This window comes from Lepisma saccharinum, chromosome 24 (genome assembly GCF_977018435.1).
Source record: "Lepisma saccharinum chromosome 24, izLepSacc3.1, whole genome shotgun sequence".
NCBI classification, from domain to species: domain Eukaryota; kingdom Metazoa; phylum Arthropoda; class Insecta; order Zygentoma; family Lepismatidae; genus Lepisma; species Lepisma saccharinum.
In genome coordinates this window covers 51,802,635-51,824,754 of record NC_139252.1, presented here as the reverse complement: position 1 = coordinate 51,824,754, position 22,120 = coordinate 51,802,635, and the positions used below count along the sequence as shown (strand labels likewise).

The following is a 22,120-nucleotide window of genomic DNA, read 5'->3' as shown; positions in this document are numbered from 1 at the left end:
GTTGTAGCTTTCCTGGCGACGTCAATCGACGTTAGCTTCCATCGTATACATTGCTCTCATCTTCAGGGATGATGTTGCTATGTATGTGCTCAAAACGTTGGAAGATAACGCCGATTTAATCTGGCTGGTACACCTGTTCGAATCCTTCTACATGCTAAATTGAAACAACAATCCTTCGTAATCATTAAACAGGATGGAATAAATAGCGGGGAGGCTTTTGTAATAGTCTATTAATAATTTGAATTACATCCCCATTAAAAACTGAGCATCCTCGATGGCGCAGTGGTAGCGTCGTCGCCTTGTAATCAAGGGATCCCGGGTTCCATGCCTGGCCCAGTCCCGATTAGCCTTACTGTGCTTAAAGTGGACTTAAAACACCAAATCAATAAATCATTAAGAATTCATTTTAAAATTTTATAATGAATTTCGGGTGAAAGATTCAATATACTAACCTCCATTATTAATACAATGGCTAGAGAATTATAAAAAATGGGGGGGGGGGGTTGTATTTATATACACGAACGCTCGGGAGCCAATATAAGTTTACAACCTGCAAATCGGGTTTTCTCTACCGATTCAATATCTCCACTGTTGTTTGTGTTGCACCTGATTCAAAATCGGTCATAATTTATTTCGGAAATTAGTTTTGGGAGGATAAAGACAGTCGATATGAGAGCTTGACTGCCGTTCGATTCCCGGAGGAGAGGGTGAGAAAAGTGGGCTCTCCCACTGCATGGGTGCATCTACGTACAAGGGACTCGACTATATAACTACGTGGGAGCATAGAGACGATTTGCATCGCCTCTATAAATAACCGAGACTGTGAATATGTAAAGAGCCATCCACCACCCACCCACCAATATGCCTTCAAAACACATTGCATAATGCAGGTTGGTGGCTTTACCAATTTCTTTCAAATACAAGTAGTTACTTATAGTAACAAAACATATTTTTTATACATAATTGGATTTTTCAAAATTACAATAAAATAACAAAGCAACCAATTTTGTTGTAATTCTATAAAGAATAAGTTAACATTGGCCAGAATCGGTAAACTTCCCGTTCGGACAAATGTCGCAGTTGAAGTAGTGGTCTAAACAGGTAAAAAACTGCTTACTGACGCGTAATCTGACTTAAATTTGGCATAAAGCAGTCTATTTTTTACTTTGAAAGACCTTGTGACATTTGTCGAGCCGGGATGAAGTTCTTCATAACTAATGGGATAAAGAAAACGGAAAATTTAATTCGTAACACTACTAACGGACTTATTACGCCATTCGCATGATGTAATTAATAAACACAATAATTCTAATTACATGATTATTAAAAAGCAAACATTTCTTTGTAAATAATAATGTAAAATGCCTGTTTTTGACCAATCCCTCCCCTGTTGTAGGTTTGTTATCCATGAAATATCAATCTGTAATTTTTTGTTTCACAGGTACCTGTCATAGAGTAATCTTTACGCTGTAAATATCATTTTTTTAGCTCCCCCATCGGAGACATCTTGGCTCAAAATTTTGAAAATGAGAATCAAGAAACGATCAAAGAGCTATAACAGTAATCCAGCCGAAATACTCTGATATTACATAACTTCCCTAACAAAAATATCCTAAACTTTGAATTTTGGTCCAAATCAATATGTTGAAAAAATACACGAAACATACAATGTAGCTTGAAATATACTGAAAACAATGTTTTTTTACCCAAGCTATCATTTTTCTTAGATGAGTTATCATAATTACCGCAACTGTCTACAAAGGCTAAAAATGCCGCAAATCATAAGTCAAACAGGGCCGAAATTTTTAAAAGAAGTCATGTAAAGGAAAATACTACCCTTGCATAGGGGTTACAACAACAAAAATATAGGCTATATAAATAGAAAAAGTTGACCATTTTCTCAATTATTATCTTTTTGGACCACATGGTATTAAATGGCCATATTTTGCTTTAGACCTAATCCTATTAATTAAAATATGCAAGTTTGATTAAATTAGCGCATATATTGCGTATCAGTGAAAGTTTTATAAAAATAGATCAAATACATTCACAGAGTCGGTTTTATGCAAGGATATGTTGGAAAATTTTCCGCTTGAAATCATTCACACTGAGAATCGAAACCTGGGTTTACTACGTGGCAGTCCGATGTCATATTTTCTCTGCTATTCTCATATATCAGTTTTTACTCAGTTCCATATTTTTTAACATTCACATTCAGAACATAAACATCCATGTCTTACTCGGGATTCGAGCCCGGGACCCCTGCTGTCGTAGCGCGCTGTGCTAACTACCTCGCCCCGGAGTTCAAATAGTAGACTACTGGGACTCCTTATTCGTTGAAGAGAAGCTTCCACAATTATGTATGTTACAAGCCACATATTGTTGCTGCACGACTCTATATTATCGTCTGGAATTTTGACACGAAATGGTAAGATCAGCTTTTGGCAATGAGGATGCCAATCGACCCGAACAGCAAAACCTAGGACATGTCTGAGGAAAGAAATGACAAGGGTTTTACGACCTGTCAATCACTAACTGCCCGTGTACCGGAGGAGGCGTGTTCTTGAGGGCCTCGCGAAGCGGGTCTGGACAAAACATCTGGTGGTGTAAACGCTGTGCGCGCTCTATCGGCAGAAGGAAGGCGAATTCGGAAAAGGCCTTTCCATGATATACAGTCTACGACAGAGGCGTCTCGTGAACGCATGCGGTGCATGCTGCGCATGTGTCAATTGTGGAAAAAAGGACAGCTTCCTCTGCGCCTCTGCGACGACATTCATGAGCATTTCCACATTCTAATTTCTTCATATAGGAGAAGTATTTATTTTACACGAGAGCGCTGAACTAAGCTTATATTACATTTCTTGGATCTGAAGTGAAAGAAAGTAATAATTATTTTCCCACAATTGATGCATGCGTCACTTCAGATCCAAGAAATGTAATATAAGCGTAGTTGAGCGCTCTCGTGTAAAATAAATACTTCTCCTATATGAAGAAATTAGAATGTAGAAATGTTCCTGAATGTCGTCGCAGAGCAAGCTGTCCTTTTTCCCACAATTGACGCATGCGCAGAATGCACCGCATGCGTTCACGAGACGCCTCTGGGTGACGTCACGTACAGCATGGGAAGAAGGATTTCTTTACATTTTTCTTGGTAATCGCTCCATGTGCTGAGGTTCGCGTGCCCGGCTTCGTAAGATGACCCTGGTGCCGTGTCACATTTGAAAGCGGAAATGGAATATTTTTTGACTGAAGTACTCGTATGTCCATTTGAGAACGATCATGCAAGATGCCTTGACGATAATCTACGTCGTACTGTATCGCCAATTTGACACGTGGAAGAAAAGAAACCTTCCCAGTACTGAATACCTGTTGTGCCGTCGGATAAACACATTCTTTGATAATGGTATAGAATTAAGGCATGTTAAGTCCTTTCTTAAAATCTGTTTAGGGTGATATATAATTTACTTCTCTTCAACATTAATGTTGTGTACAGCTGTATATTTCATAGAGAATATAAAGAATATTAGTTCGATTCTGTCTAGGCTTGTTGACAAATATAAAATTTTGTTAAATTAGCTCCAGGAGTGGCAGACCCCTCTTAGCGACTTTGATTTCTCAGCAGAACTGTCGACAAATAATATCTTATTGCTGGCGAACCCAGAACAAAAGGACATATTTCCGGGTGGGTGCCATCTCGGGCTGCAAGTCGCAAACTTCAGGAGAACTTCTTGCGGCCCGGCGGTTGATCTAGAAGTAATTGTAGATGGGCGAAAAGGTCTTATTTCTCTTCATTACAATGCATTATGCGCAATCCCCACACAGGACCTCCACAGAAAATAATGTATACCGGAGGCGAAGTTTTTAAACACTGCCCTACGTGAGACAAGACTTAATCCCGGCCCCGTGTTAACCGATATGTTGTTAAATGTTCAGCAATTTGTAAATTCAGAGTTCAAGTTTCCTTGCTGTGTCAAGCACGGGGCGTGCTCAGGGGCTAGCTCAAATGAAAGCTCAAAGAACTCGGGTAAACCAAAGTGGCAAATGCACCACTCCCTCCCTTTAAAATGACTCCCAATTACCATTTTCGTCTTTGAACAACTTTTAAAACAATATTTACGAAATATTTTATGCTGTATCTCCCCCAGAACGCAGCTGTGTATTATCCACCTTTACCATTCCAGTTCCCGTCCGAAAAACAATTAGGGATGGACGCTATCGGAAATTTGATATCGCGATATATCGTCAAAGACCATACGATATTTTTCCGTGTCGTATTATCGGCGATATATCGTCTCCATGGTATATATCGCTAAATATCGTGACTGTATATCGCAAACACGATATATATCGTCAAAGATCGTGACGATATATCGCTGATACGATATAAATCGTCAAAGATCGTGACGATATATCGCTGATACGATATACATCGCCAAATATCGTGACGATATATCGCCGATACGATATAACGCCAAATATAGTGACGATATATCGCCAATACGATATACAGAGTGAACCAAAAGTAGGTGGACAGTAAATGATAACGTTCAGCATGATCTCACTAAATTGCATCTGCCTGTCTGGGTCATCCTCCAATAAGCTATGAATTAGCCGTGGACGATAAGCTTTCAACCCAATAGATTTCGGGATTCGTATAATAGAGGTTTGTGAAATGCTCAATTCTGCTGAGGCTCTTCTTGTAGACTTACTGTCCACCTACTTTTGGTTCACTCTGTATATCGCCAAACTATCCTGACGATATATCGTCTAGTTGATGTCGCCTGGACGATATTTTTCTCAATATCGCGATATATCGTCTGGACGATATATAGCCCAACACTAAAAATAGTCCTGCGTACGCTAATGGTGCCAATCAAATCGATTCAGTAAGCCTCAGGTATTGTGCAAAATCGCACGTAACCGAACCGGGGATTTCGCGTTAGTGTTACGTCGGTATTCGGTGATTCAGAACCATTCAGGACACTTTACTATGTAACATACGAGCGAAGGAACAAAGTCAGAAGGTCCCAATGGGAAGTAAAACTAGGAAGTTGAAAAAAGCCATCTGCATAGACATCTCAAGGAAATCGCTCCTGGATTATACTGAGCTGAGCACATAGAATCAGAGACAGCGATTTTCACATTCCTTGTTATGAGGTCATTACCATTGTGACCGCCTTTACGTTGGATATTCTCGGCGCCTTTGCAGTGCAAGGTTGCATTGTTGCCAAATCGTGATGTTTTTTTTGTGCGCTGGATTATCGCTTCCGAGACAATGGCTGAAAACGCTGCCTTCTGGTTAAGGCCACTGGGCTAGAAAGTTGGTACATATATGGAAAAGTGTCAGGTTTGTAATAGAAGCTGCTGGGTAAGCTATCTATCTTGTTGAGCACCCCGATCTGTACCTTTCATTAAAAGGAGGACGAGTGCTGTGAAAACCGGTATATTCTAGTGAATTTTTCTTTTCCGATGTTCGTGCACTGCCAAAGCTCGAACTTTGCACCAAAACTAGCCTGATTTAATTTCCTAGTCAGGGTTGCCACGTCATTGCATTAAAAAAAAAAACTGAACTCGTTTCGTTGTCATTAACATGGGCATTAAGAAGCAAAACATACTGCAAATGTCTGTGTTTAATACTAGTAGTAATAATAGGGCTATTCCGTTTCAAACCAGGCGGGCAAGTCTTGATCCTTAACCATTACAGACTTATAAAATGTAATACAGTGTTCAGACATGCATTAAACCCATGATATTTTCCCCGTAGCTTGTGAAGAAAATTGAACAATTGGACAATTTGCTTACTGCTTTCTTTGCATCTGTACATTGGAGATAACACAGATGTGACCTACATTCTACAGTATACGTCAATGTGTGTGTGTGTTCAGTCCTAGGTCACTGCTCGACATTGAAACTGCATTTTAAAAGTTGACAGGTGTAATGTTGATCAGACATAGTTTGTTAACATGACGCGGAACTTTCGTAATGGTTGACCTATCTCGTTTGTTTGTTATGCCAAGCAAGTAGCTTTCAACAACGTTGCATGTATTGTTCAGTGCAGTGGGATGAATAAGTATTACGATTTACGAAGCAAATTGCCCATGATCATGTTCAAGGAGAAATTCAAGAATTGAAACAAAAATCCACAGCCTCTGCACCAGCATACTTAAAAATCTATTCCTTGAAAATACGCAAGATGCAAGAGCCAAATTAATGGAATTAGTCGTGGACAATTTGCTGAGTAATACTTGTGCATCACACTGTACAGCGATAACAGAGAATAGAAGCAAACATTTCGATAGGAAAAGAAGATGAAGAAATGCCTAAAGCCACAGCATGTTTTCTTCGAAGGGGGCTGGAACTAGGGTGACGATCATTCGGCCAGGAATTTAAGGAAGATTTCCAGCTTTGGGCATTGAATTTAAGGGATATTTATTTGCTACATTTTTTATGCATTTTTAGCGGCGCAGCTTCACTCCAACAAATGTTTATAGATTGGAAAATATTGAAGGAAAGAATTAATTTACATTTTATGTAATATGCAGGTCACAATACGGAATAAAAATTTACAAATTTGCATGTTTCTTAGTCCTATCCTAGATATATTTGTCTACTGATGCTGTAGAACCAAATATTTTTTATATTGTGCAAAACTCATAAACTCTTAGAACTATATTCGTATTTAATTACCACCATTATCTCTATGACTTAATTGGTTCTAAGCTGCTTTGATTTCTCTGATCAGTTAATTTATTTTTAATCAGTGAAAAAAATATTTGTGTTGGACGCTCAGATCAAAGTGTAAGCTCTAAAGGTTGATACAACTTTGTTCCACACTTCTTGTGTTTACCACATTCAAAATTGTGATATCCACCTGTAGGAGGTGTATAAAAATTCAGTTATATTTGTGGATTGATCTCTAGTCGGGAAATGACAAATTTGAAAATAAATATAAAGATTGCTATAAACACAGTGAAATAACGCAAGCAGCTTTACTCCGCAGTTTGATGCGAGATATAAAGTGTTGATTTAAGTAAAATTAATTTTCTGTTTAAATAAAATATGAGTATCGTAATCACGGCGATTAGAAGTGGGGGATTTGCCCTTCTAACAATTAAAAAACTATATTATTTGGCATAAATTTAATATTTATGACAATAATAATGAACCTAGGCCTACTTGTATTATACGCATACGAGATTGTAGTTACTGCGTCAAATGAGGGTTCAAGTTGCCCATATTCACTCGCGTATTATTTGTAAAAAGCACAATAATAGGACGTGCTTAATGGGGGTGGGGGAGGATAACATCTTAACGACCACTCTAGCAAGTATCGTTTTCGCATTCATGTACGTATTAGGACATGAAACAGACGTTGCAAGCTTCGTTTATTTCCATTGAAAGCAGACTAACTATATGTGCGAATGGTAACTAACATCAGCGCCACTAGCGGATTTCGTCGATAAGTGGAATTAATTTCTAGGCGCTACAGATACCTTGGTCCGGGGCGTCCGAGATACTTACATACGGGTCTCACACCAGCTTCCGTGACGTCACAGAATTAGTCAAGTATAGTCCATTTACAATATTTAACAAACTCCCTAAAGACTTTTACACTAGTAAGATTGTGTAATCCCCAATCTGTCAGTGTGGTGCAACTGAAGGAACACCTGATCATATTATATTTGAATGTCGTCTTAATGTAACTACGCGTGAGTCTTTCTTAAGAGGTCTAAAAGAAGCAGGATATAATGAGGCATACGGCTTGGCAACACTTTTGAGGAACCAGACTAAGAAAATAATATATGCACTTATCAACTATACTCAGTGTGGTATTTAAGAAATTTCCAGTGGGAAGGAAATTACACTGACTGTCCAGGGACAGCATGAGATAATGACTTCAAGCCATATAACATACCCCCCCATGGATACAATTTAGCAAGCAGAGGGGAGGGGCACAAGTACCCAGAGTGGGAAATTCCCCATCCCCCCTTACAAATACCACCCTAACTATATTGAGAGAGAAAATATTGTATTATAAAATTATGAAATGTAAAACAAATGTAACTGGTGCATAGCTGGATAGCTACAACCAAATATACATGTATATAAAAAACAAAGTGCATTATAAGAATATAATATTTATTTCTGACTGAATCGTACTTTCTTATTCGTTCAGAACGTTGCTTTCACCTCAAGAACATTTCAAATGTTATATGACATTAGAAAATACGTAAATAATATTGATAAACAGTAAAATCCAATCTTTACCGTTCTGCATAATGTACCTTTATAGGTCTAAAGTAATCTTTGGCTCTAAGGTAAACATTATATCCTTGTATTACGTAACCATAATTCTGTTGTACATCAGATAAAACACTTCCCATATAAATCACATGATCTACATGATAGTGGCATGCTATTTCACGTACTTCCTTTACTAATAACGCCCTTAACTAATTCTTTGCTTGTCAAATGATTGCAAGTGCCCGAAGAGAAAGAGAAAATGCAACCTGTTTTTCTGGTCGTGCAGTGAACCCTGCAATTACATAGAAATGCAGAAAATCATATTTCATTACAGCGTTTGATTTCTGGCTTCCCTTGTGCTTTGTAAAGAACATTTGCATAAACACTGATCTTGTTTGCCGAAGTTCTTAAATAAAATGCCAACTTTGTAACGCTAGCCATAGTTTGAGATAATTTGTTGCAGCAGTTCTACGTTCTTCCTTGACAAATCCTTTGTACATTTCAGCTCAACTCTCGCACTGTACGTATTTGTGCGAGGGGAGAAAGTAAGAAGCACGTGAGCGAATAGTGTAAACGTCGGATATTTATTTTTTCGTAACGAATGTATCCGAACAGTGGACACTGATTCTGAAAAGTAAATTCTATTTAATTACTCCATTGGTACAGTGGGATCCACTAGTATTGCTCGGCAAATTGTCCATGACTATTTTCATTAATTTTTCTCTTACATGTGTATGCTGGTGCAGAAGTTGTCAACAGCTAATTTTGAGTTTTATTTTAATCCTTGAAGCTCTTATTGGGTTAAATAAAGTGCATGAACATGGTGATGGACAATTTCCACGTTAATACTCGTGGATCCCACTGTACAGTTCAAATTTTCAAGGCACGAATACTGCCTAAATAGGTAGGCACAAAATACAGGCATGAATTATAATATTGTGAATAATAATTAAAGCTTCAAGTTTAAGTCTCTGTGCCAAATTGTAATACTTATGTGTATGACCATATTTTCGTAATGTATGCAGGAAATGGTACGAACAGAAAGGATTTTTTTTTAAAAAAATCCTCTGTTCTAACCTCGAACAATATGAGTAAAATTGTATATCAACAATTGAAATCATCTAGAAAAATATTTATCATGTTCATAAAAATCTCTACTTTGTAAGAAGTTGTTGGTCATATTTCAATGTAGTCATTTTACTTGCCCTTAAAAAAAGCATTCTCAAATTTTCTACATTTACTGTCTTTATTTTGAAATAATATTTATGCCTACTTATGTTTATCAGGGTACATAAACACATTAAAGAAACATGTGAGAGATGATACCTTAATGCAGTAGCGGCTCCTGCCTATTCGCACGTGCACACCCAAATTAATTTTTAATTCAAATCATTATTATTATACTTATTTATTGAACTCTCTCCTTCGAAACATCAAGTGTTCCCACGCCGCTCCACCAAGAGAGATGGTGGAGAAGCCTGCAATCAGTGATATCATATCAACGCGCGTAGACCGAGCCGCGATCGGAGCTTGAACACAATGGTAGTTTCGCTCCCTATGACGCTGTTGCAGCAGCCGCGTAGACGACGCTGATTGGGCGTTTTGGCTTGAGCGCCGTGTGAGGGGAGGTTGCAACATTTAGGAAGGTTGGGAACGCAGAGATCGGTGTGTTAGCAAATGTAGTGTTGCAAACTTCTCCAAACAAGAAATTCTATCCACTCTACAAATTCATGACCTTTCTCTTCGCCGTCAACTCTCAGATTTAACACTACTCTTCAGAATCATGAATGGACTTTTCACCAGCTAACTCTTGCCACTTCTTAATATCAGAATCCCACGTCCCAACAGTAAATGCAACAACTTCTTTTATATTAAATCTTCAAGGCTATCTTTAGAACAAAGATCACTTCTCCACAGGCTACAAACCATTTACAGCTCATTAAAAGACGCTCCGGGCTTCCATTTACCAAAGCAGACTTACAGAACGGTGTGCATAAAGCAGCTGAAGAGTAAATAATATTATTTTTGCCTCAGTTGTTATTATTCTTGTTATACATATATATGTGTGTATGTGTCCATCTTATTATTTTGTTTATTTCGTTTCCGGTTGATATCCTGATGTAAAATGGATTTTTCTGTATTCAGGACTTTTCAAATAAATAAAAATAAATAAGTAGTCAGCTGTTTTGCATTGTGTGGCTGTTACTGCGTTACAAAATTATTTAACGCTGTCAAAAGGTCGTTCCTGTTTCAGTGCAAAGTGTTTGATTTCATGATGAATAGAGAAACTGTACATAGCGAAAGCAGACTTAATATTTAACGTTATTGAATTTTTGGAGGGAAGTTAGCTACAAAGCCTGCAGCAACTGCAGTAATATTAGGCGCATCCAGAAATTAAGTTTCCCACTCGCCCACAGGTGCCAGGCCATGAGTATTGAAATTGGGTTTGCGCATGCGTGAGATGAAAATTCCCTGGCTAGTGAATGTCCTAGAAGACGCCTCCCGAAAGTCCTCAGTAGCGTCGCGGCAGCGATGAAACATGGCGGCTCTTATTCCATCTCTCGCCGCGTGCGAGGTTCGTTCGGTGATCAAGTTCTTGAACGCACAAAACATACAGCCGATCGAAATGCGTCGTCAGTTGTGCCAGGTGTATGGGCCAGGCGTCATGAGCAAGCAGATGGTTAGTCGTTGGTGCAGGACATTTAGGGCTACTGAAGGCCGGCAAAATGTGCATGACGACGAGTGCAGTGGGCGGCCATCGGCCGTTACGGACGAGCTTGTGGAGCAGGTGCAGCAGCGCATATTGGAGGATAGTCGCGTCACGATCACGGAACTCAGCAGCCATTTCCCGCAGATTTCTCGGTCGTTGTTGCACGACATTGTTACCAAACACCTTTTGTTCCGGAAATTGTGTGCCCGGTGGGTGCCGAAACAACTGACGCCCGAACACAAAGGAAAACGCATGGGCAGGGCGCTGACATTTCTGCAGCGTTACCATGATGATGACGATTTTCTCAACCGGATCATCAACGGGGATGAAACGTGGGTTACATACAACACCACAGAAAGCAAGCAGCAGTCCATTCATTGACGTCACAGTCGACCTCCATGCAGGACGATGTTCAAACAGACTGTGTCGGCGCGAAAAGTGATGTGTGGACGGTGTTCTGGGAGAGAGAAGGCGTTCTGCCCAGAGGTGAGACTGTAAACGCTAACAGTTACTGTGAAACACTGGGGACATTGCGACGAGCCATTCTGAATAATCGACGCGGTAAGCTCAGTGCCGGGCTGATCTTGCTGCACGACAATGCGAAGACACATATGCTAGGCTCACTGCAGTCCTCCTGTACAGGTTCGGTTGGGAGGTGTTCGATCATCCATCGTACAGCCCGGATCTCGCTCCCAGTGATTACCACCTGTTCTTGCACCTGAAAAACTTCCTGTCTGGTCAACATTTTCACAGCGAATAAGAGATTCAGACGGCTGTCACACAGTGGTTCGGCGCCCAGGCGGTATACAGAAATTGGTCCCACGGCTTCTTTGGTGTACGCCAATGTTATTATTCTCCTTGTTCATTAATATCAGCAGAGCGTGGGAGAAAGTTTTTACGAAATATTTTGCAAATCGACAATATTATTGATATTGTAGATCGGTATTTCTATGTTTTGAGTGATTTTGTCAGGTTATCGAATTCTGAATTACATATTGCACAATATCATCGCTCTTCTCGTGATTGGCTGGTAAGTTCCGAAATAAGAAATTTGTAAAATAAAATCCCTGTTAAAAAAATCATGAAATATAACTCATAGCCTCATTTTCAGTGAAAGTTGATCAAAACTTGGGTTGCCAATATATTAAGCATCATTATGTACGCAAAAACGGGTGTGAGTATTTCACAGGGGTGGTAGAACACTTCTGGACGCGAGACTGAAGTGCACACCCATAGAGCCAGGTCACGAGCCGCCACTGCCTTAATGTAGGTATTACTTATGATACCTTCCCTTGATAATTCAACTAGCTACCACGTTTGAGAAAACGCTTACAAAAAGAAAAAATCCTCTAACTTATAATTCAAATACAAGGAAGTTAACCATGGGCAAATTAAGGGGAGACCGCTCGTCTTCACTTGAACTAAACTAACAATAAATCGTTAATTAACATACCGAAGTGACAATGAACATGGCCCCCTCCAGTTTGTAAGAAAGCATGCACTCCCAACAGACCAAGGCAACATGATGCACGCTATGAACCTTTGAAAAAAACTTAATTTTGTCAAGAATTTATGAAATTACCAGGAGCATACTATATTCTAGGCTAGCATCTGCTAAGCCTCAAGCCCAGAAACTGTCGCCCCCCGTGGCGGAATGGTTAGCACATCGCTGACGCCAGGGGTCCCTGGTTCGAATTGTGGCCTGGGCATGGATGTTTGTGAGTGTCCATTAATCAATTTCATCATATCTCTCATCCCCATCTTCACAAAGTAGCCAAAAGTGGCACAAGAAGCGAAGTAAAATAAAGCAAATCAATCAATCAAATCAAGCCCAGAAACTAAAGTAGTGAAGAAAACTCAATTAGAAATCGTGAATAAAAATGTTCATTTCAATGAGATGATGGTGATTCTGAGTTGGCAACCTGATTTCTTAGGAGTTGGCAACCTAGCTGGCAGTGGCATAGCAAGGTGTCTTCCTTGAAGCTGCCGAGATCGATCAAAATGGGTGTGTCTAACCACTTACATGGCATTTATGAGAGACTAATCGGCTCCATTCTTCAATAGCCTAAGTCCACGTTTCATAGCGAGATAGTCCTTATGTTGAACTCAGGATACACCACTGGAAATTACACAGCACAAGGTCACAATTGACACTAATGGATTGAGTCTGTAGTTAATATTATCAAAAAAATACGACTTTAAATAATAAGATTCATATCCACTTGATATGTATACATAAAGTTAATTTGGTTTGGTTACACACAAATTTGACACTCCTTTTTATCATGTTCTCACACTGTTTTCCCATTTTCAGATAGCGGCAGCAGCGTTGTTCTGTCCTTATCGGATGACAAGAGGTCGGTACAGCATGTGGCAGCGTGGGTCACAGATCGGGCGAAAAGGAGTTGTACAAAGAAGCTACTCTACAGGAGATTTCCCATCCTGGACTGGCTTCCACGATACACACCAAGGGCTGCAGTGTCAGATTTGTTAGCTGGCATCACTGTGGGGCTCACAGTTATTCCTCAGGGTATTGCATACTCGAGCGTGGCAGGTCTACCTCCTCAGGTAATTATTATTACATTGAAAGGGAGATTATAAAAAGATTCTTGTACAGTTATACACTTTATTAAAGTGTATAAGAGTATATTAGTTTAAAAAAATACTGTATTTATGTAATTTTGTCTATTTTCTCCAATCACTCTGTTCCCACCAATAATACACTGTGTGTGTGTGTGTAAGGGTTGTTTAAGGTCCAGGAATTTTAAGGTTCTGGACCATAAGAAACCTTTTTATCTGTATAGTATGCCAATTTGGTCCAGAAACCTTTTCCCCAGATGAATTTAAATACTGTCCAGCAACTTTTTTTTTCTGGATCAATTTAAATATTGCTGAGGAACCTTTTTTCCCAGATGAATTTAAACAGTGACGTGCACTGAGGAGTAGCTAGTCTAGCAGAGATAGATCAATCAATCTCAAATCTCTAATTACTTTCAAATCACAATATTTATTGTTTTGTTGAAGCCACAGTTCACATGCAACACTTTTTTTCACTCGCTTCTCGTCCCTCGGTGCATTCAGCGGCCTAGCTCGCTCTTTCTCCGCCTCACAGTTCAGGTAGAAACGGGTTTTCGAAGGGAAAGGGAAGATTTCTGCCTCTACCTCCCTTGCCCCGTCGCCCCCGCTCCAATGGTTGAAAGCCCTTGCTTTCAGGTCCTCCAGTCTATCTCCTATAGGACAGATAGGGGATTGGATTCCCTTCGCTTCCTTTGTAAATCCTCTAAAGAACTAGGGGAAATTTTTCTGCAGTACTTCTGTTCTCTGTATTTCCACTAATTTTTACACGTTGTACAATATGCATGTATAATATGGGATGGATGAACTTTTATTATTTATGCAATTGGAACGTCTTATGTGCAGACAAAAATTTTATGCTTTCTTTAAATATGGAATATATCATGATTAAATAACAAATATTTGTTCACGCTCTCCCTTGCTCTCGTTTTAGTAGTGTTTTATTTAAATATACTAATCTCTTGGCTTCCAATAAAATAAATGGATAAGCTAAACAATCATAAATACGGATGTATTTATTGGGCAAGAGAGCGCGCGTTCTAATTCTTGTTGTTGGTTTGGTATATTTTACTTCGCTTTTCTGCCACATTTGGTTATCGCGAAAATGAGGATGAGTGATGATATGATGAAACTGATGAACGGACCTCACAAAGAACAATTCAGGCCGGAATTCGTGACGAGCCAGCATTCTTGTTCTTATGTGTTGTACTCTGCCTGCAGTGAATAATGAAAAAAATAGAAATGAAAAATGTATCCCAGAACTCAAAAAGCCAAATGAATATTATTGAAGAAAGTAGAAAAAATGTTTGTTTAAAGGTGTGTTTTGTGACCCATCGCTTTTTCTAGCTGTAGATTTAATCGGATAAGTAGCTAAGAGCTTGGAAAGTCGTGAGGGACAATCATAAACAGAGAATTCTAGGCTCCTGATTTCACAGTGCCCTGCAGATGCACTGCGAGAAAATTATTTGTATTTTCTTCTCTCTTCCATCGGTTTACCTAATTTCTGCCATGACGATGAACGTTGAATAAATTAAACGGGTGAAGAGTGGTTGCAAAGAAACACTCATGCAAAGGCCAGGGCTCGAGTCCGGATCCTTCAGTAACGAGATCGTGAGATACGGAAATTAGGGAAATCAAGCAATGCAAAATTTTTGAAAAAACGTTAATCATATATAAAGATGATATTTCAAAAATTCAATTGAAAATTACTACTCAGGAAAAATGCAGTTTGCTTTACCGATACCCACGTATCCGAATGGTTAGCGCCTTCCTCACATGTTTGTTGTCGGCCGACCTCCGTGGGGGAGTGGAAGTGGTCCCGGATCTGTACCCGATGGAGACATATATTGGTTCGGATCCCACATTAAACTATAGGTCTAGTTCCGATTAGCCTTTCTGTGTATAAAATGGACTTAAAACATCAAATCAACCATCAAATGAACCAACCGTGGGCGAGTGGTAACCACAGCATGCTATACAACACCAGGAGTTCCGGGTTCGAACCCCTACCTGGACATGGGTGTTCTTGTGTTCGTCCCTTCATTAATTTTGTCGTATCATCTTCGCGATTAACCAAATGTATCAAAAAAGCGAATCAAATCAAATCATTCATTGATTGATTGTTTGATTTGGTTTATTTTACTTCGCTTTCCGCCATATTTGGCTAATCGCGAATACGATACGATAAAATTGATGAAGGGCAAGGGACACACAAAGATCACCCATTACCAAGCCCAGATTCAAACCCGGCATCTCTGGCTCAGTAGTCAAATCAGATCGTTTTTTTTATTTTCGAAAGTGGGTGGAAGTTATGTGTACAATTTTTTGTAGTCATTCTTAACTTTGCAATTTTTCCTGTATTTGACGTTCTTCTTTTAGGAATACTGGGCCCTAAAAAGGGGGGGGGGGATTATGACCCGTTGGGCCCGCCACTCATTGCTACCCCAAGTGTCGACGTCACCGCACGTCACTGAATTTAAATACTGTCCAGGAACCTTTTTTCAATGAAACAATACACGATTTTGAACCAAATTTAAATTGTGTGAGAAAAAAGGTTCTAGTCCTGAAGCAGATCCCAATAGAATCCATTAGAATTTACGGGTTCCTGGATGTTTAACAACCTTGGTGTGTGTACATGTATGTTATATAACATGATTACACACAATGTGGCATTTGAAAAATGTCCATGGTGGAAATCCAGTGGTATATAAAGTAATTTCCAACCATAGTTGGATTCTCCATCATCCCCCCTTACAAATGCCACCGTCATTACATATTAAATGCTGGTCAGTAATTATGATTATTAGTTAACGAACGATTTTTTATATTTTCACACATGAAAATTATTTAAGATGATGATTAGGAGTTTTCAGAAATATGATAGTTGAAAGTTACAGTTTATTGTGAATATTAGAGTGTGCCAAATTTTATTCAGTTTTTTTGACAGCCCAACTCCTGTCAATAATAATCTCACAGAATGGTTGTAAGTACAGTGGAATCTATGAGTATTACCGTGCAAATTGTCCATGACTATTTTCATTAATTTTTTTCTTACATGCTATGTGTTTTTAAGCGATGGATATTTATGTATGCTGGTGCAGAAGTTGTCAACATCTTGTTTTGGGTTTTCTTTTAATTCTTGAAGCTCTTATTGGGTCAAATAAAGTTCACGAACATGGTGATGGACAATTTGCACGATAATACTCATGGATCCCACTGTACAGTCCACGCAAAACAGTTATCATTATTAATAACATATACGTGATAAAAGTGATGTCTATGAGTCCACATCATGCACAAACAATCTAAAGTTGTATCCAAATGACTGTGCAATGTGTCACCCGGGAATCGAACTGATTGATTACAAGGTGACTAGGATGCAATCGAAGATCTTCCAGCATTTCCAAGCACAGTGAAACCTTGATTTTTATATCTGGATTTGACATTATCCTGCATTATACATTCCCAACACTATAAAATTTCATAAATTTTACATTTTCCTGCATTTTAAGTTTTTCTCAGCTTGGTCGCCTAAAAAACATAAAATCGATGCTCAATTGTAAATCTATTTTGAAATATGCTTTCGTGTTCCGTGGATGGTTTGACTTTTTTCTTTTTTCTGGTTCAAAAAAATATCAGTGGAAACCTTGTCAAAATTTTTAAATTGAATGCAACAATGGCAGACAAAAAAGTATTTTTCAAAATTTAACTCATTAGTTTTTAAAATTTATTCTGTGATTTCTAACAATATGTACTACTTTGATAATCGTCTGTTAGCTGATTGTGTAAGTTAAAATTAGTGCATTTCTCTTATAATGTTTTTTTTTCTCTTTCAGTATGGTCTTTATTCTTCTTTCATGGGATGTTTTATCTACGCTTTATTTGGTAGTTGTAAAGACAGTCCCATTGGTCCTACTGCCATATTAGCCATTCTCACTCGAGAGAACCTTCACAACTTGGGACCTGAATTTGCAGTTTTGTTATGTTTCCTCAGCGGGTGTGTAGAGCTCGTGATGGGGATATTACAATTAGGTAATTTACTCTCTTTTAACAATCAAGATTTTTTTTGTATGTACATATTGCTTGCATTGTAGAATGATTTCTTTTGCAATTTGTGGTTCTTACAAGCATAAAACATAATTTTTTCCTGTTATGTTTTGGGAGAAAAATTATACATCCACTACAGAAATAAATGTCTGATGAAGGGAGTGTGCGTGATCCTGAAATGTAACAGCAAAAATTGTGTTACGTGCTTTTTCGAACTGTAAAGTGCAAGAGGAATGATCGAGATTTTGCTGTTGTGTCAAAATGTTTTTAAAGAATTGTTTTTGAGTAGTGGTGCAAACCTCCATGGTTGAGTGGTTAGCACACCATGCTATGACATAGGCAGGCACATAGCCAGGGGGAGGGCTAAGGGCAGTGAAGCCCCCCACACACACACAAAATCGTACAAATATCGAATTTAAATAGTGTATAGTGGTAATTAATTTGACTTCCTTAGCACGATTAAACATTAGATTGAAAGAAGTTTAGTGTATGATAGAGGAACCAGATTATATTTTATATTCTACCATTTAATCCAAACTTTTAAAGCCTTTTTTTTTAAGGAATACAATAACTATGAATTTCAGTACACTAACTACAAAATGTAAGAAAAATAATGGACAACACTTGTGTTGGATTGGATATTCACTGATATGGTGCATTGAGTAACAAAGTGTCTCCATTTATAAATGATTTACTTTGACTTATTTCCTATTACTCTGCTACAGAGCATAGGGCCTCAACGAAGCATCGCCAACGGACTCTTGTTTCCAGCCATCTTCCTTATCTCGTTCCAGGTCTTTCCTGCTTCCCATATTTCTTTCTCTATTGTCCTTCTCCAACTCATTCTTGGCCTTCCTCTCCTACGTTGTCCTTGTGTGTTCCAGCTCAATGCTCGTGGATGCCAATGGATCTTTCCTTAATGTGTGGCCAATCCACTTCCACTTTCTTCTTTTGATCTGTAGTGCCACCGGTTCTTGTGTACATTTCCATAGATCTTCATTTGAGGTATCTGGCCAATATATTCCCAGAAGTTTCCTTAGGCATCTATTTATGAATGTCTGTATGTCTTTAGTAATTTTCTTTGTTACTTTTCAAGTTTCACATCCATAAAGGAGAACGTTCTAAAAATTCGCAGCTCAGTTCTTATTGAAATTTCTCTGACTTTCCAAACTTTATATAGCTGAATAAATGCCACATTTGCTTTCCTAATTCTTGATCTAACATCATCTTCTGTTCCGCCATATTTGTCACCAAACTCCCCAGATATGTAAACTCTTTAACCTCTTCAATATTTTCCTCATTCAAGTGGAAGTTTTCCATCTTTTTTACATTTGTTCTTAATGATTTCATCTTTGTACTATTCATTTTTAAACCAACTCTTTCCCTTCCTTATCCAAATCTCATAATTTCTTTTCCATATTATAGTATGTGTGAGATAGCAGACAAATGTCATCTGCAAAGTTCAAGTTTTCTAGCTGTTTTGTGAGACTTCAATTTATACCTCTCCTTTGTCCTTCCGTTATCCTCTTCATTACTTTATCAATTACCATCAGAAATATTGTTGGTGATAAAATACATCCTTGCCTTACTCCTGAAATAACTGGTATTGGATCCGTAAGTATTCCCTCATGCACAACTTGGCATGTGGAACCATCATAGGAGTTTTTAATGAGATCAATCATATATGCTGGAATGCCATATTCCTTTACAATTGTCCACATATTCATTATATTTGCAGAGTCAAATGCTTTCTGGAAGTCCACAAATATAAGGTACAGATTAGAGAAGTATTCCATATTGTTCTATAATAATACACAGTGTATTTATCTGATCTATACAGGAACGGTTGCTTCGAAAGCCTGCTTGTTCTCTCCGGAACTTTTTCTCAACACATCCTTTAATTCGGTTTAAAATAATTCTACTTAGAACTTTGCTAGGAACTGAAAGTAGTGTTATGCCTCTCCAGTTGTTGCAGTTAGTAATATCTCCCTTCTTAGGTATTTTTACTAGTAAACCTCTTTTCCAATCTTCTGGTATTGATTTTGTTTTCCATACTTTTGCAAAAAGTGGTTGTAATATTTCTACTGTCATCTCCATGTCTGGTGGAATGTTATCAATTCCAGGTGATTTACCGCTCTTTTGTTCTGTCAGTGCTTTTTTAAATTTCTTCTTTTGTTGGTTCTTTAGTAGTTATTTCATCATCTATTTCATATTCTGGCATTTTTCTGGTATTTCAAGCAAATCTTCTGTCCCTTCTATGGCTTGGTTTAATACTTCTAAAAAATGTTGTTTCCATCTATTGAGCTGATTTTCCTTATTCATAAGGAGTACTCCATCTTTATTTCTCACTGGGCGGTTCCATATGGTTTTCTTTTTAGACAAGATCTTCGTAATTTGGTATACTTCCTTCATATTTCCCTCATTTACTGCTTTTTTTGCCTTCCCCGCTAACTCTCTGATCCATTTTCTAAGGTCAGCTCATGCACTATATTTCACTTCGTGATCCTTTTTCCTATATTATTCTTGTAATTCTGCTTTCTTTTTCCTAGTTTTACTCATATTCATCTTCTGCTTAATATGTTTCAGTTTTTCTATTTTCCTCTAACATCCAGTTTTTTTCTTAGAGTTTCTATATCCCAAAACTTCTTTTGATACCGTTGTAAATGTATTTTTCACCTTTTCCCAGTGTTGTTCCACCTTATCACCATCCAGCTTCCCTAGTTCTTGATATTTGTTTTGAAGTTGCAACTTGAAGTCCTGTTTTACACTATTATTCTGTAGTTTTCCAATGTCAAACTATGTGCTTTGTTTATTAAATTTCTCTTTTGTGGTCATAATTTTTACCCTAAAACTGGCTACCATAAGACGATGATCACTGCTAATGTCTGCTCCACGTTTACTTCTCACATCTAATAAAGATGTTCTCAATTTCCTAGTTACAGCTATATGATCAATCTGATTTTGAGTTCTATGATCTGGGGATACCCAAGAGATCTTATGTATATTTTTATGTGCAAATAGTGTACCGCCAATAGTCATTTCATTTGAGGCACACCAATCTACAAATAGTTCCCCATTTTCATTTCTATCACTAGGCCATGTTTGCCAATCACTTGCTCCAGTCTAACATTTTCAGTGATCCCGAGTTAGAAACCCTGGTCTGTAGGGGTGTCCACAAGGGGGGGGGGGGGGGTGTTATGGTGCATGTTGCACCATCGAGATTTTTTTGGGGGGATTTTTTCCCTTCAAATAATATACAATTCAACATTTATATCTTTTTCCAAAATATATGTAAACATTTTACACCTTAAATGCACCATATTTAATCCATTCGATGAAGAAAAGAGTGACTTTAAGGGTATTATCGAAAGTGTGGGGGGAAGAGATATCCAACTTTTACATATTAGGCCTTAATTGACATGTGGGTTCTGGGGGGGGGGGATTCTGAATTGAACTTTGGGGGGACAGTATCCAACTCTAGGTCTTAGATTATGGCAGGTACTTTAGTTAGAGGGGGGGAATTGAGCATTAAATTGAGGGGATATCCACATCTTGTGTATTACTATTGTCTTATACAGTTGTGGGAATTTTGGTGTGGAGACTGAGAATTAATTTTTTGGAGGAGATAATATCCACTCTTCAATATCAACAGTAAGCCTAAAATTGATTGAGTATTAAATTTAAAGGGGGAGATACAGGCCCGCATTTACGCGCAGGCTATCTAGGCTGCAGTCTATGGGCCTGCACCACAAAGGGGCCCACACCACAATTTTGAATAGACTAAAATAAAAAAAAAGTATTTCTTTTAATACTGTGGTGCAGGCCCTCTTATAATCATAAAAGACATCGACGCAGTTGGATACACTTACTAATGAAGAGATAATTGCAGCAGCTCAAAACTTAGTAGAAATATATAACATTGACTTAGATGATCAATTGGGAAATGAATTGATTCAGTTGAAGGCTTCTTACCATGAGTTTCAAAAAGATCATGAGGAAAATGAAAACGTCAAAGATTATTTTCCTAATATCGAGGTCGCTCTAAGAATGTACTTGTCACTTACGGTCACAAACAGCAATGGAGAAACGTCATTTTCAAAGTTGAAGTTGATCAAAAACAGGCTTCGAACCTCCATGTTAGAAGACAGGCTCAACATTTTGGCTTTGGTCAGCATTGAAAGTGATATTTTAAGACAACTAAGTTGTAAAGATATTATAAGTAGCTTTATTAGTATGAAGTGTAGACGCAAACCAATTAGTCACTAAGATTATTTGACACTTTCATTTTAAGTCTGATTGTTTGGGAAAGTACTGTATTTGAATTAAATATAAGTAAAATTTGCTTGTTCGTTACATTCCTTTTTTTTTATCTTTCATTTGCCTAACATGTTTACTTAAAATTACAATATGTTATTTTTAAAATTAAAATATTATTTTCAATTGAACACCACCACAGGTTCAGCCTAGGGGACTACAGATTCTAAATACGTCCCTGGGGAGATAGAAAGCTCTTGATAAAGTGTTAAATCTTAGATTGTCAAGGGA

General features: G+C 38.1%; 1 protein-coding gene across 3 annotated transcripts in view; it reads left to right on the top strand.

Annotated features, from left to right (window-relative positions):
* Nucleotides 1–22,120, top strand: part of LOC145977955 (sodium-independent sulfate anion transporter-like) — a 239,366-nt gene that overhangs the window by 190,247 nt on the left and 26,999 nt on the right. For all 3 annotated transcript variants that reach the window (XM_083110299.1, XM_083110300.1, XM_083110298.1), the window contains 2 exons: nucleotides 13,269–13,522; nucleotides 17,365–17,560. In XM_083110299.1, the coding sequence (XP_082966425.1) occupies nucleotides 13,269–13,522; nucleotides 17,365–17,560 (450 nt within the window). The remainder of the gene's footprint in view (nucleotides 1–13,268; nucleotides 13,523–17,364; nucleotides 17,561–22,120) is intronic.